We start from the raw sequence: 15,581 nt of genomic DNA on the forward strand, positions 1-15,581 counted from the left end.
CAGGCATACGAAGGCGTAGGCGTAGGGATCCTACCGCCTAGGCATAGAGATACAATGCCTAGGCATACCGAAGCGTAGGCAAGGAAGGTGTAATTTGGTACCTTTCTTTGGTATGCCTGAGCATTGGTATGGAAGCGTCTATGGCTACACTCGCTCGTATTACTAATCTAGATATGCCACATACAGTACAAAACAATGCCCGCGCCTCTATGTGATAATAGTGGAAGGTGACTTAGGAGCTGCTCCGAGCTATAGCTCAGGCTCCTCATTTCTTAGTGCTCGATAGAGCTGCTCTTTATTCTGGCCACAGATGATCAAACGATTTCTTTCCATGTACGACGGTATATCGGTTGGATCAATTGTGACTAGCATTTTATTAAACGTTGCAAACCACCACCCATGTCTCTTTGAAAGAAATTGTTGCAGTAGATTCATTTGCTCTGGGTTGAAATAGTAGAAACGTGGTTCATGTGGATCATCATAGACATATATCGCATATTGATAGCCCGCTTCGTTTGTTTCAAAGTGTTTTCTGGCATCCTCTGGAGCCATTCTTTGCAGCTCCTTTAGGGTTCTAGACTCCCACAGATCTTCTTCGGTATATTCCAGCGCGGGTGGAAATGGTGTAGGGGGACCACCGGAATCCTCTGCAATTAGATCGACAGAGTTATTGTCAATAGCCAGTGGAGCTGGTAGAAGGGGTTGGCGAGTCGTAACCTCCTGCGGCGAGGTGATCTGAACGATACTTGGTAATATAGTTGAGCCAGTGTCGTTTGATTGTAGTCTCAATGGTGGATAGTCTACCGGCGTTTCTATTCGTGGTGCTTCAAGCTGGGTGGTGGTTGAGGCGAGTTGCATATGTTCAACACGGTCAGGTGAGTCCTCTACTAGGCTCATGGAGGCATCCTGAGACAAGTTCTCTACTGGACTCATGGAGACATCCCGATTCAGTCCATCTGGTAAGCCCTGGGGCCAGTCCGCCATCGAGCCAAAAAAGGAGCAGAATATATCTTGAGCGACAATGAATGGCGCAAGGACTGGTACGTTTCTAGGCTGTGGAGAATGATAGATATTCTCCAAGGAGAGGTAAGGCGCAATATCCTCAAAAATGTCCGTATTAGGCATTCCACACCTTTTCCACCCGTTCCAGTCACACCAACCACTTGCTGTCGTCGGTGGATTGACCAGAGTTCCAGGAAATCTATCCACTTCTTGGACAGAGTTTTGCTTAATCCTTGGCAATAGAAACCCATATTGTGTGGCCGATGTTATGAAAAAGCCCTGGTAGTTTCCGGAAAAGACTGCTTTATGCTTTCCTCTACCTTGAAGAGGCCTAAAAGTTGTGAGATAGGGGAACATGCGGATGGCCATCAGCCACAGCCGTCGGTAAGAAGACCAGAATCCTAGGTTTTGAGACGAACTATCGTCTCGGCCCTTGTAGCACTTTTTCATCATCTTCAGTATTGTCCCAGAAAACCTTCCCGGTAGAATCTGTCTGATGGCAATAGCAGCAGGCTCTAAAAGCTTCGTATTCTCCAGAAAGGTGGATATAGAAGGTATGATAGAATCAATGGCCAGGACACGCTTCTTTAGTAGGGCCCGATTGCTGCTGTTGCCAACGTTAGGGAACAGCCGACCACTAGAAAAGCATTTATTAACGTGTTCGTGATCCTTTGAGGACCAAAGCGGCGAGCGTCCTTCAAGTTCCTTGACCGTAACTAGATCCAGAAGTCCTGGATCAAGGTCCTTTAACAACATGGACCACACATTGCAGATACGGGAGACAGAAAACGCGAGTTCTTCAGAGCATTTCATTCGGAATATCCTGCGGAGGTTTCCAAGGTGAAAATCGTAGAGCAGCGCTGGGAAAGGCAACAGGGAGTCAAGCGCATTGCGCAAGGGTTCATAGTCCTCTTTAGTTTGTAGTATGCTAAAATCATTCCGTTTAGAGCTGGTGCTAAGCCGATTTATCCATTTGCAGGCGGCAATGGCTCGTCCATTTAGCTGATTTTTTCGAATCTTGTAATATATCACACCGTCTGGGAGCGGCATCGAGTTGCTATATTCTTCAGCAATTGATTCGAGCAAATGCGTCGGAATCGCTGTTTTTGCTTCAGTATTTTAACCACGGAGTTTGAACGAGCATTGAATAGTACCATCCTTGTTGAAAAGAGTAACAGTCCACCACCGTTCCCGCTCGTCTGTGTAGAATCTTTTCGCAGCCTCACAACGATGACGTCCGAAAAGTCCTACAACATAGAACCCTTCGGGTAACGGAAGGAAAGGGGGGTCAACAGAATTAAGCGACTTGAGGAATAAGTCTGAGGCCTCTAACGCACGTTGAAGGGTCTCAACAGACACAAGTGCAGGAACTCGATTCTCGTGGGCCAGTCTTTCGCATCCATAGTTGTAGAAGATCCCCGTAAGCCGGACGATATTCTTTTCATTCACGATATGGGGAGGTAGAAATTGTATATTATCAAGAGAAATTCGAGCAGCGCCAATGCACGCATTTGCCTTGGTGTGAAGAATTTCAAGCTCCATTACGATGCCTTTGTTTGGTAGACAGCCTAGTGAGCTGTGCGCCTTTTATATGCATCCTAGAACTTAGAGTATGCATCAGGTACACCCTTTAGACTGACCCTCGATCCTCGCAGCCGTTGGTCTCGTTTCTACCCGAGTACTATTTTTGCCTTTGGTTGACCTTATGTTCTCATACGGAGACGTCGGGTAATCCAGCTCATTCAAAGTCTTATCCAAAGCGCCCACACCGCCAAGTGACTCCACAACCTTGAGCGTGTTAGCATACCGTATTTAATACCCCTGGACGATACCAACTTACCGTGGCTATCAAACTGTCACTTCCATCCTTATCACCACTACTCTCCCACCACATCGCACCCCCGAGCCCTCGGGACTTGAGGTACTGCGTTTTCACTCGAGCCACTTCCTTATTGTCATAGCTGATCATCGTGCGTGTAGCTGGGTCATAGGAGTAGCAAGCAACAGGTTGAAGAAGATTGTGCTCAGCCGCCCCAAGTTTGGGAAGATCTTTGTAGTCCCATACGCCCTTTTCCCAGCTTCCGGGACCCACTCCGCTGAACGAGGTACCTGGCCCATCGGTGTTGGTGAAGGATCTTCCATAGAGAGGCATTCCCAGAATTATCTTTGAAGGATTGACACCGTGCTTAATATAGTATGATATGGCTTGGTCAGTTTCAAATGGAGTAGACTGGGGCTCCGATGAAGAAGTGTACACGTTTGACATATGTCCGGCACGAGTGTCCCAACTTCCGGAGTAGTCGTAAGCCATTAGATTCCACATATCAATGTACGTATCCATTTCTGATATCTTCAATCGTTCATACTTGTCCGGGCCTTGACATGTTAACTCCGCTATGTGGTATGATATCTCCACGTAGACATACCTGCAGGGCAAGCCACAGACAGTAAAAACGGTTTGCCGCCGGCATATTTTGCTGCATATTCCGTCATGGCCTATGGTTCTTAGTCGAGCCTCAATGCGATGTAAAAAGAAAACACACTGATTTTAGGTCTCTTAGCAGTAAGACCATATCCGCTGCCTGCTGGCTATTTTCTGGATACTGCGCGTGTGAACGATCCAGGTTCTGGAGGGATATTGTACCTGTCTTACCTCCCAGTCAATGTCTAACCCATCGAAGCCTAAGTCCCCAAGAAGTTTCACCGCAGAAGTGGAAAACTTCTTTCTTCCCGGGTCGCTACTGGCTGGGCCTGCGAACTTAGAAGAATATGTCCACCCTCCAATGGAGAGGAGAACTTTCAGTTGACGGTTTTCCTTCTTCAGCATGTTTAATTGCTTAATACAGCCGTAAACATTCTTTCTAACATCATTCCATGAGTCTGTGGGGAAGTGTTTCTCGATGTCGGCGTAAGTATCGGACAAATGTACCTCCCCTGTTTGATCGTCTATCTGAGCGAAAGCGTAAAGCACGTGGGTGAGCTGGGACGCGGGAAGATCCAGTGGTTGATAGTTCCGGGCATAGATAGCCTCATTTGCTCTCAAATTAGTCTCCAGCTCAAAGGGTGGAGTACCGGTAACATACCCAGTTTACGTAGTACGCAACTGTTTTGTAGCCTGCTGTGAGCCCTGCGGTAGCCTCAGGACAAGCAGCAATGGTGCTCAGGATAGCAAGGAGATAACTGATCTTCATTGCCGCAACCTCGTTCAATGGAAGAAAAAGAAGAGAGCTTGTACTGTTGCAGGTAGTAGCGATGACAATGCAGTCACTGGGCTTTATAGCGTTTCCAGGCACATACAGTGTTTGCCCTTGCCCCACAAACATCCTAGCCGCAGCTACACCGCAGGGAACCACCCACGAAGGAAAATTGGGAAGAAAGCCAAGAGATCAAACATACCGTTCTGAAGTTCTCACTAGCCAATCTTGATGTCTACGGTATTCGTCCTATGCCAACTAGAATTTTTTCTGATTGCTCTTGCTTCAGTACAAGCGATATAGTTCATTAGCTACGTTAATTCTAGGATGTCCGTTCTGCCACGATATACAAAATTGGACCCCAGACGCCATTCGTTTTCGTCCGTAAGGGACATACAATTGTACATGATAACTAGGACTAAATCTCAATATCGGAGATTGTTTCACTATCTACGGTCTCATCAACAGTCCTAAGATTAATTAGATCCCGTTACGACGCATAATGCCCTGGAGGTTTTCTAAGAAAGTGTGTAGCTTACCGAACGAGGAGCTCTACAAGCCTGAACGTATCCTCATTGGCTGGTTGTCCGTCGAGATTCAACCAAGACTCTGCAGCATCGAGCGCACCTTGTAACTCTTGCTGTCGTTTCAAAGGAAGGTCATCCGCCAAACTCCTAGCAATATGCACGTAGGACTCTAGATCATCGCAGCTGGAGTCAGTTCCCTCACTGCGCGGCGACATCTCTAATCCGGAAGAGCACTCCTTGTCGAGTGGGACAGTAACAATTGCGCCAGTCTCCACGTCCGTCGCCGTTAGCGTTGCATTCAGGATTCCGTCAAGGTCACTGTTCACTTCCAGTTCTATGGACTGGCGCTGCCAAGCAGGGAGCGTTAAAAAATACGTAAGATCAAACGCTCCAACAATTCTTTCAGATTTTGAGTCTCCCTGGATAAGGCGGAGGGAGCGAGGTAGCTGGTCACAGCCAGCTAATATGCAAGTTGTCCGTTTCTGTGCAACGGCTGTGTTGCCTGGCCATACTTGTATCATCACGTTTGGGAGTAGTTCGAGGTACAGGGCGTTGGGAATCATATCGAGCACAAGTAATTCATAAGGGAACAAACGGTCGGAGAGGAAACCAGCATATAAGGCAGCGCCTCTTAAGGCGGCTAATTCAGGGCACTGGAGGTCGTTTAGCGGTCGGCCGAAGAACTCCGATACCATAATCCGAAGCTTAGGGATATTTGCGGACCCTCCGATAAGAATAATCTCATTCACAGCGTCCTTGTCCAGATTGGCGTTGCGCAGGACGTCGGAAATCAGTCCTATTGTGGAACAGAAGATATCTCCGCACATTCCCTCAAACTCATCCCTTGTGATCACACGGCCCTCTTTGAACTGACTGGTATCTCCTAATGAGAGTGACTTTTTCACGTATTCGCACAATTCGTGCATGGAATATGCCTCCGGATCGGAGCAATCCGCCGGCGATAGATGACCGAAGAACTTCAACAGCTCTTCATTATATGCATTTCCTCCAAGCCGGGGGTCCCCAGCTGTGTACTTTACCTCGTAGACACCTTGCCATGCCTCAACAATTGTAGCATCCGCTCGAGTTGCCCCGATGTCTAGGATAATAGCTCGGGTGCTGGGTTGTCTGGGGAGAAAGACCGCAATCATTGCAGCGACAGCAGTGTTAACCAGACGTAGGACTTTCCAGCCAGCTTCGTTAGCAGCAGTCTTTACGGCCTGGCGCTGTAAATCCACGTGGGAAGCTGGAACCGCAATGACGACTTCATACAGGCACTCGCCAGTAAACGACTCTGCTAGCACTTTGAGCTTTCGGAACATCACATTGACGGTCTTATTATACAACAGTACCGAGGTTCCCAAATTCTGAGTTCTCGTATTTGTCCTGCTTGAAAGCAGGTGAGCACATCTAATTTTTGTACATCCATGCTCATCAGGTATAATTTCGACTTTCCGGTTGCGCAAGACGGCAATAGAGCAATACGTGTGTCCAAGGGTAATTGCTGTTTACCATTGTCACTTCAAGGAGAATCAGATATCGAACGGCCGTACTTACCGGCCACGGGCATCGTGTCACTTCTTTGGGGCACGTCTGTGGGTTATACAGCGTCCCGTAACCTAAATCAAATGTCTTGCGCCTCGACAGGTGATAGATCGTAAGGCTCAGCGTGGTATTTTATAATCAGTTTTAATCAAGTGTAGACAGTTATTGGCAGGATGAACAGAGAAACTTGGGAGGTTAGTAGATCCGACTAAGGCAGTAAGGGAACGACAGAAGGCCAAAAGCCTACTCGGAAGTATTCATTGTTCAATACCCATGTGGGTATACCCCGGGGGTATACCCACATGGGTAATGTCCCTCTGGTAAGCCAAGCGCACGTGACTGAGTAGGGTTGGTCTGCCACAACCCAATAGTAATTCCATCCCATAAGTGAATATTCAGCTAATTATAGTGCTATTCAAAATTGTCTACCTGGCGTATTCTTACAGCGAGCCATATACATTGTTGTAAGCCCATGTCAAAGTAAGCGTTGTACTAAATTTATGGACAATTCTATGGCATTGCTCTGTCAATGTCGAAAAGTAAGGCCGCGAGAACTACTTTCCGGCATAGAAGAGCAACTCCTCATATGCGCAATTTCTCCGGAGAGTACAACATACCGCGCTGGACGGCACCGTCGACAGCGATAATACATCCATCTTCACATGGAATTTGCTATGGCTTAATACAGGGCCTCTAGTTATTGTAAATATTAAGTAGGGCGAGTTTTGTAATGTAGAGACCTAAGCTAAAGTAACCGTTGTCTGGCAGTATGTAGGTGTACTGTACTGTTGAATGCTCCGGGGCGATGGTTTTCGTTTCCCTTCCCCTGAGTGCTCTACTCCCATTTCTGACCTTTCCTGGCATGTTCAACCCACTTAGATATGTCATGAATGAATCGCTGCGCAGTCCCCTTTGTCACTCCTTCCGACATGAGAAACTGCATATGCTCTTGATCTCCTTCAACCAACTCTAGGTCAAGGCCATTGGACAGAGTTATATCACAGGCCCTTCGCCAGTCGTTTTTGCGCGCTTCATCAGTAATCTGCATTTCCTGCCATTCGCAATACTCCTTCACCGCAATATCTCGCGGACCGACGATACTGAGATGTTTATTCGACGGCGCAGGTTTCGCGGATGATATTGATACGACATTTTCATGTCCACTTTTCGCTAGGAAGAAATTGATATTAACCGTATATAAAGAGACTGGTGCACATTGCAGATTTGTTTTACTTGAGTTTGCAATCTTTGGGCAGGTCTCAAAGCACGGAGACTGCTGGGTATCACTTTCGATGTCCGATACGTCACCTTTATGTATATTAGCAGTGCTTTTTCAGATGTAAGTAGAACCCATACTGGGGTCTTTTTTCCAGATAGGATCTTGCCAACACCAGTGCCCGCATTCGCTGCAAGTCCACGATGAAAGTTTAGTATCTTGAGTGGACATCTCAAATTGCGTTGTGGCTTATGCTGTACTGTTCAAGCATGAACAAAACGTTTCGTGCCTCAACAAAACGCGAACAGTACGGTTTATGAATGTTTTTGGCGATGCTAGATACATAAAATAAAGCTAATAGAAAATCTCGAGTCGAAGACCACTCTAGGTTAAAGACTGAGCCCGCGAACTCCCGACAGTGCCGCTCTTTAGCCCATAGGTTACGTACAGTACAATATGTGCAAACTATATTCTCAGCATCTAAATATTACGGTGAATTTCAACTTTCAGAGTGACTTGACTAGCGCCTAATCCACAGGTCGGTTATTCATTCTGTTGCAGATCGTGTTCTTACATACTAGCGACACATTTATACTCGTGTATGAATGTATGGATGTACCTACGTATGAGTATGTATGCAGTATGAGCCAGTACTTTTGTAGAGTTCTAATACGAATAGCGAACGTAGTTAAGTGAGCGAAGCATCTACTGTAGAGGTTTACATAGCAGGCTTCATAGGAAAATGTATGTCATCAAAATTCGTCCTCATCAGGAGTCGAAAATGCCATCAGAGTTTTTCTTTCAAACAAAAATTATTCTGCGGGGGTTGCCAGAGACCCCGAAAAATCGGACAGAACAAACAATGCAAATTACCCACGGATTTTGTATGGTGGGTATACCCACGTGGGTATACCCCGGGGGTATACCCTCGTGGGTATCGAGCAAACAATGCAAACTACCCATGGGTGAATGCAAACAACCCACGGGTATATGCAAACAATGCAAACTACCCATGGGTGAATGCAAACAACCCACGGGTATATGCAAATAATGCAAACTACCCATGGGTGAATGCAAACAACCCACGTGTAGCCCCGTCTCTTTAGGTCAGCAGCCCCACCCACCTTGGGGAGCAAGTTTGCCCGACAAGGCAAACCGTCAACGCCCCTTCCTTGTTCCTATCTTGCCCCTGACGTCAATGCACATACCAGTGCCATTCTATAACACTGATTACAGGGTTGGTTGGTTGGTTGGTTGAATTCATACGCTGACCCCTCGCCTTGTCGGCGATATGCAGGCAACAACTATCGCTATCTATGTACTCTCAACCCGTACATGTACCACTCCATAAGAACGAACTTTGAGCCTCGTCAAGGCCTGTCATGGCCTCCGTGCCGGGGTTCCCTTCCTGGCGGTCCCCTTGTCCCGCGGCTGCGAAACCTACCGGATGCTTCTGCAAAAGTTAGCACTGCCCGAATTGCGCTTTTCAGTATCACCTTCGAGTATAAAGAGAACTCTTTCCGCAGCGGGATGGACGAAAAAGAAAGCCCAACAGAAAGCAAAAGAGCGAAACCTTGATCTACGAGATTTCTACTTCCATAAACTAACTGAACTTCATTCATATCAACTCGTCTATATGGATGAGTCTGGGTGTGATAAAAGGATAGGTTTTAGAAGGACCGGTTGGTCTCCACTGGGAGTAACACCCGTTCAAGTGGCGAAGTTCCATCGGGGACAACGCTATCAGATATTACCTGCCTATACCTAAGATAGTATACTTCTTTCTCGTGTCTTCGTAGGATCGACGGATGCCACAGTTTTTGAGGATTTTATTAGGTAGGTTTTACAGCACTGCGGAAGATGGCCAGAGCCAAAGTCCGTGCTAATTATGGATAACGCGTCTTTTCATCACTCTGAGAAGATCAAGGAAATGTGCTCTGAAGCCGGGGTTATACTATTGTACCTGCCGCTATATTCACCGGATCTAAATCCTATCGAGGAATTCTTTTCTGAACTGAAGAGCTATACCAAGCGAGATTGAAAACGTTACGAAGCTGATCCTAGTTCGGGCTTCGATACGTTTCTGCAAACGTGCATCGATGCGGTCGGTGCAAGAAAAGACAGCGCGGAAGGTCACTTTCGCTATGCCGGTATAACAATCCAACACTATAAGGAAGAAGAATAAGTCAAGGAAACAATATTCTGTTTTGACCATACTGTACCTACAGCAACAGATACTGAGCCGCCCGAAACTGGTTTCTATGTTCTGTACAGAGAGATTGCTTTTCGAACCCTAATCCATGAAACGCTAAACCTAAAATGAATAACACTTAAATAGTATGTTCCGTATCTAACAGGTATTAATACACGGCTCTGTATAATACTATGTATCTTAAATACCGCAGATTTACGGAGCATGGCACGCCAATAAGGAAGCATGTCACCATGCTCAGCCTCACTTCCTGGGCCATGCCCCTCTTTTTCTCCTTTCTTCCGTGTGGGTTGTAGTCTGCCAACACCCCAAAGAATATTCTCAACCGTTGCTCGATAGATGCTTCCTTATTTTTGGCGACCTTATCCTGACGGTCGCGAATATGGAACCGCTTTCTGGTGCAGCAAGTGTAATCGCAGTCATCCAGCTAACAGCAGCCATCGCACAGATATGTGGTAATTACATTAGGAAAGTCGATGAAGCGAGACAAGACATCATTCACCTTCAGGAAGAGGTTGATGCCCTTTCCCGGGTACTAAAATCGCTTAACAATCTTCTCCAGAGCACGGATCGTATGAAGTTGGGTACGTCCGACGACCTAATTGACAATCTTGCAAAGTGCTCCTCGACTCTCACAATATTGATGGGAAAAATCGACCCCCAGAAAACACAGAGGCGAATGAGGAAATGGGGTCTTCGGGCCTTCAAATGGCCTTTGAGCCATGAGGAGGTAATCAAGGCCATTAACGAAATCGAGAGGTATAAAACGTCATTTAGTTTGTCATTGCTCATTGACCAAACGTAGGCATATACAACGCTACCGACCATATGTTAACGAGCTAACGCTATATAATCAAGGAAACTCGCCGATATTATGAACCAAAAGATAGATCTTAGTCGGTTACGTGTCGCAAAAGGGGCAGCATTTAATGATTATGAGAACCAACATATCGAATGCCTTCAGGGGACCCGAGTCGACGTTCTCCGCGATATTGACAACTGGTCCCGGATGTCCAATGGAGAATGTATCTTTTGGTTGAACGGCATGGCGGGGACGGGAAAGTCAACAATATCCCGGACTGTTGCAGGCCTATTAAAGCGCCAAAATCGCCTTGCAGCAAGCTTTTTCTTCAAAAGAGGTGAAGAAGATCGAGGAAATGCCAAGGTACTGTTTTCGACACTCGCCAAACAATTGGGAAACACTATACCTGAGCTGAGCCTCAAAATCCAACACGCAATCGAGATTGATCCGGACATATCTGAACGAGTGCTTAGGGAACAATTTGAGAAACTTATCCTACAGCCACTTTTTACACTCAAATATGGTACAAATACGCCTATGGTGATTGTGATCGATGCACTTGATGAATGCGACAGGGGCGATGATATCCAATTCATTCTCCACCTCTTACCTCGAATCCAAGAGTCAAGTTCACTGCAAGTACGAATTTTCTTAACAAGCAGGCCGGTATTGCCAATCCATTTGGGATTTGAGAGAATTCCGAATCACTACCAGGATCTAGTCCTCCATGAGATTCCAGATCAAGTGATTGAACACGACATATCGTTGTATATCAAGGATCGAATTTCCAAATTGAGGCAGGAGCAATCATTTCCGATCGACTGGCCTGGGGAAAATTCTATCAAGATCCTAATCGAAAAATCCGTTCCGCTATTTATTTCCGCAGCTACTTTATGCCGGTTTGTTAGTGACGCGAATTGGGATCCCCAGAAACGTCTTGATGCGATTCTTGCAGATCAGGCCGTCTATGCTTCGAAGATGGATAACACATATATGCCCGTGCTAAATCAACTCCTTATAGGTCAGGACAAATGGGAGTTGCGTCAGCTGATTGGAGAATTTCAAGATATTATCGGAGTTGTTATTCTCCTTTTCACTCCACTTTCTGTCAGTGCTCTCTCTCGCCTCTTAGAGATCGAGGAGGACGACATCAACAATCGATTGAGACCTTTTCACTCTGTTCTTAGAATACCCGGCGATTCGGAAATACCTGTGAGGCTATACCATCTATCCTTCAGGGACTTCCTTCTGAACCCCCAAACAAAGGATAGCAGTCTATTCTGGATAGATGAAAGAAAGGTGCATCGAAGGCTCATAGCGCGATGCATAAACATCATGCATCAGAGGCTGAAGAAAAATATATGCAACCTAGATGGTGACGGCGCACAACGCAGTGAAGTCAACGGGAATTGCATTAATCATCGTCTACCCCCGGAACTACAATATTCCTGTCGGTACTGGGTGCAGCATTTGATACGAAGCGGAGAACCTGCCACAGGAATGTTAATTGTTATTCCATTCCTTAAGACGCATTTTCTCCATTGGGTTGAGGCTATGAGTCTTCTGGGCGTTATATCTGAAGCTTTAGCGATGATGCGTACATTACAATCAGTCGCACACGTGAGTTTGAGGCCCTGTTGTTCTGCCAATAAGAGAGTGAAATCACTGACTTGGAATAAAAGGATTTTGAAACAGTCCATTTTATGTTAGATATGCGGCGATTTATACTTCGAAATAGATACGTTGCTGACATTTCGCCGCTCCAACTATATTCTTCGTGCCTAATTTTCGCACCAGAAAGGTCTGAAGTCAGGGCACTGTATCGCGCTGAGCTACCCAACTCGATCAAAACGTTGATTAAGGTCGAAAAGTTGTGGGGTTTAGAGCTACAGACTCTAGAAGGCCATTCAGGCGCTGTCGGAGCGGTGGCTTTCTCCCCAAGCAACCAAATGCTGGCAACAGGTTCTCATGACAGGACTATCAAACTCTGGGATACTACGACTGGATCATTACAACAGAGTCTAGAGGGTCATTTAGCTTTGGTTAGGACTATCGTCTTCTCGCCATGCGGTCGGTTACTGGCGTCAGGCTCTCATGATAATACCGTGAAGCTCTGGGATGCTGTTACTGGAGCCCCGCTAAGAACCTTCTGCGACCATTCTGGATCGGTTTGTTCTGTGGATTTCTCGCCAAGTGGCCAATTTATAGTATCTGGCTCAGTTGATTGCACAGTTAAGCTCTGGGATACTACCACCGGCTCCTTGAGACATACTTTCAAGGGTCATACATATCCAGTCCAGGCCGTGGCCTTTTCTCCAGACGGTCAAGTGCTGGCATCTGGCTCCCATGACAAGACAATAAAACTCTGGGATACTACGTCTGGGCTACTGCGACAGACTTTGGAAGATCATTCAGACTGGGTTCGGGCCGTTGCATTCTCGTCATGCGGCCAGGTATTAGCGTCAGGTTCCCATGATAGTACCCTAAAACTCTGGGATACCAGCAATGGCACCTTGAAGCAAACGCTTACCGTCGAAGGATCTCTGCCAAAGACTCTGGATGGGCATCAAGGTTCGGTTGGAGCTGTAGCATTCTCGCCCGACGGCCGACTTCTGGCCTCTGGCACCCATGACGGTACTATTCGGCTCTGGGATACTGCCACCGGTGCCTTGCAGCAAACTCTAGAGGGCCACGCATTCTCTGTTTCGGCAGTAGCTTTCTCACCAGACAGCCAACTATTGGCATCAGGCTCTTTCGACAGTACGGCTAAGCTCTGGGACACCTGCAGCGAAACCCTGCAAGGGAATTCTATTAAGTCCTCAGTGCAGGCTAAAGATAGACATTCAGGCTCAGTTGGTGTTGTCGAATTTTCACCCGATGGCAAGATGCTGGCATCTGGCTCTATTGATAAGACAGTCAAGCTCTGGAATGCCGTGACTGGGACCCTACAACAAACTTTGGAGGGCCATTTAGATTTTATTTGGACCGTTAAATTCTCACCAGATGGACGACTTCTTCTATCCGGCTCCAATGATGGTACAGCTAAACTCTGGAATACCAGTAGTGGAACTCTGCAACACACCCTGACTGGTCACTCAGGGGCTGTGACGGCTGTGGCATTTTCACCAAACTGTCAGCTGCTAGCGTCATGTTCCATTGATAACACAATCAAGATCTGGAATTCTGTCGATGGGGCATTGAAACAAAGCCTCTCTGTTGACGGCATTGTCAATGACATTGAATTCTCAAATCAAGGTACTGTCCGAGAAACAGATTTTGGGAAACTGAGTATTCAGTTTTCGCCCAACAATCCTTCTCTTACTCCCCCTGAGTTATTGATAGAAGACAATTGGTTATCGCTCCACGGCAGAAAGGTTTTATGGCTACCACCATTGTGTCGTCCATCTTGTTCGTCGGCGAAAGAACGTACAATTGCCCTGGGGCACACATCGGGAAATATCTCCCTTATAGAAGTCTGTACCTAAACGCAAGTTATGTGCCAACTACCTGTCGTTTTCTTCCTACGGTTTCCTCATCCACGTTACCTGTTTGCTCGTTGAGATTGATTCCAATATGTCTCACAGAGTGTACTTTGCTAGGTCGATGTCCTAGAACGAAAAGCCTTTTGAAGGACAGAATTATCTGGCCGTCTTTAACAATCTCTTGCATTAGTAGATACCATCGCCTAATCGACTCACGTGGCTTAGTCAGACTACTTTCGTTTTCACGATACCCCGCACTTGTGCCCATATGGCCCTGTGGTTTAGAAAGGATCTATTGTTTTTGAAGGCAAAGTAATCTAAAGGTGGAAGCGCTTAGTTTTGATGATTTTTTTTTTTCCTTTGGCATTTACCATGCGTTTTCTTCAGAATCCGAAAAGGCTTGTCTCAGATGGCTCCTTGTTGTCGCCATGTATGAATAGCCTGCAGCTGCCACAATTCGGTGATATACGCCTCATACACGCTAGAATCATAGTGGATCAAGTAAGTCATAGTAATGGTTTGAGCTCATCTCAATAAATAATGGTGTTAAATGTGGTTATTAACAAAGCCAGGTGAGCCTCTATTATTATAGCGAAAGACACTCTCACTGCTATTCCTTTTCCAACTCGGATATATACCCGAAGCAGAGCACGTACATGTACATATGTGTAAGATTAAATGGGCTTGTTGTGTATAAGAAGGAAGCCAAGCTGAAAGTATGCTAACATTTCTTCAGTGCAATTGCCATGATGGCCCAAAGGTTTATAATGTCCAACCCCAGTGCAAGGAATGTGGTCACGTGGTCTGTTCAAATTGCACATATGTCAAGTGAACCTTTGCGGAATAAACCGTATATACCAAGCAACGAGCACGTTTCGTTACTTCAGATTATGCTAAAGTATCTGTACGTAGTGGTTGTCTCGCATAATTTATTTGCCAAAACTTGCATCTGTCTGAGCTGCTAGAGTAGTCATTCGACGGGCGGGTGACTGCTGTATAATCTCCTGGCGAAAGATGGAGGTAGACAAGTCCAAGTATGCACTGTACAGTATATCGATCTACTTTTGGCAAGAATGTGAATGTATCGTACTAGCCGTGATAAAAACTCCATGTACGCATTGTAGCATCAACGGAGTTATAGTTTAGTTACAGTAGTGTTCAGACAATTGAGGAATAGCAATTCGTGCATTTGTTACCATTTCACGCTGCCACGGTTCGAGGACTCTCGCCATTTTTATGGTGGGTTAAGAAGGTTGATGGTTGCTGAATTCCGGCGACGTCATGGTGGTCGTGGTTTATTTTCTAGTTTCGTAATAATTATACGTAATAATACAGTTTACAGGGTACTGTATATTCTCGTTTCACGTAGACCGGCCGATCTACGAAGCAATAAGTCAAATACTGGCTTAAACCTATTTAGATTAGTTCGCCTTGGCATCTAGGGTTTGAAAACAAGCCTCTCTATACAGAACATAGAAACTAGTTTCGGACCCTTCAGTAGCGAATTTGGCCATCCTAAACAGAGTTTGTGGGCTTGTATAGGCATTCTGCATCACGGCACATCGCCCCTAAGTCATTCCAAGCTTGCTTCTTATTGTCGG

At 46.2% G+C, this 15,581-nt stretch overlaps 3 protein-coding genes across 3 annotated transcripts; 1 reads left to right on the top strand and 2 right to left on the bottom strand.

Annotated features, from left to right (window-relative positions):
• Window positions 1-2,226: 2,226 nt before the first annotated feature.
• Window positions 2,227-4,193, bottom strand: BDV59DRAFT_211591 (glycoside hydrolase family 18 protein; the record flags this gene model as incomplete). The annotated part of the gene is made up of 6 exons (XM_073695836.1): window positions 2,227-2,790; window positions 2,843-3,378; window positions 3,429-3,498; window positions 3,546-3,605; window positions 3,656-4,030; window positions 4,086-4,193. 6 exons carry the CDS (start codon window positions 4,191-4,193, stop codon window positions 2,620-2,622), a joined length of 1,320 nt encoding a protein of 439 aa, XP_073542752.1. The 3' UTR covers window positions 2,227-2,619.
• A 538-nt stretch (window positions 4,194-4,731) lies between these two features.
• BDV59DRAFT_206483 (heat shock protein 70 family) lies at window positions 4,732-6,045 on the bottom strand (the record flags this gene model as incomplete). The annotated part of the gene is made up of 1 exon (XM_073694803.1): window positions 4,732-6,045. One exon carries the CDS (start codon window positions 6,043-6,045, stop codon window positions 4,732-4,734), a length of 1,314 nt encoding a protein of 437 aa, XP_073542753.1.
• Window positions 6,046-10,078: 4,033 nt separating this feature from the next.
• On the top strand, window positions 10,079-13,983 carry BDV59DRAFT_196840 (WD40-repeat-containing domain protein; the record flags this gene model as incomplete). Its single annotated transcript, XM_073692784.1, has 4 exons — window positions 10,079-10,455; window positions 10,555-12,118; window positions 12,181-12,203; window positions 12,237-13,983. The coding sequence occupies 4 exons, from the start codon at window positions 10,079-10,081 to the stop codon at window positions 13,981-13,983; spliced, it is 3,711 nt and encodes a 1,236-aa protein (XP_073542754.1).
• Window positions 13,984-15,581: the final 1,598 nt, after the last annotated feature.

Source organism: Aspergillus ambiguus, assembly GCF_047715705.1.
Source record: "Aspergillus ambiguus strain CBS 117.58 unplaced genomic scaffold BDV59scaffold_68, whole genome shotgun sequence".
Lineage (NCBI taxonomy): Eukaryota > Fungi > Ascomycota > Eurotiomycetes > Eurotiales > Aspergillaceae > Aspergillus > Aspergillus ambiguus.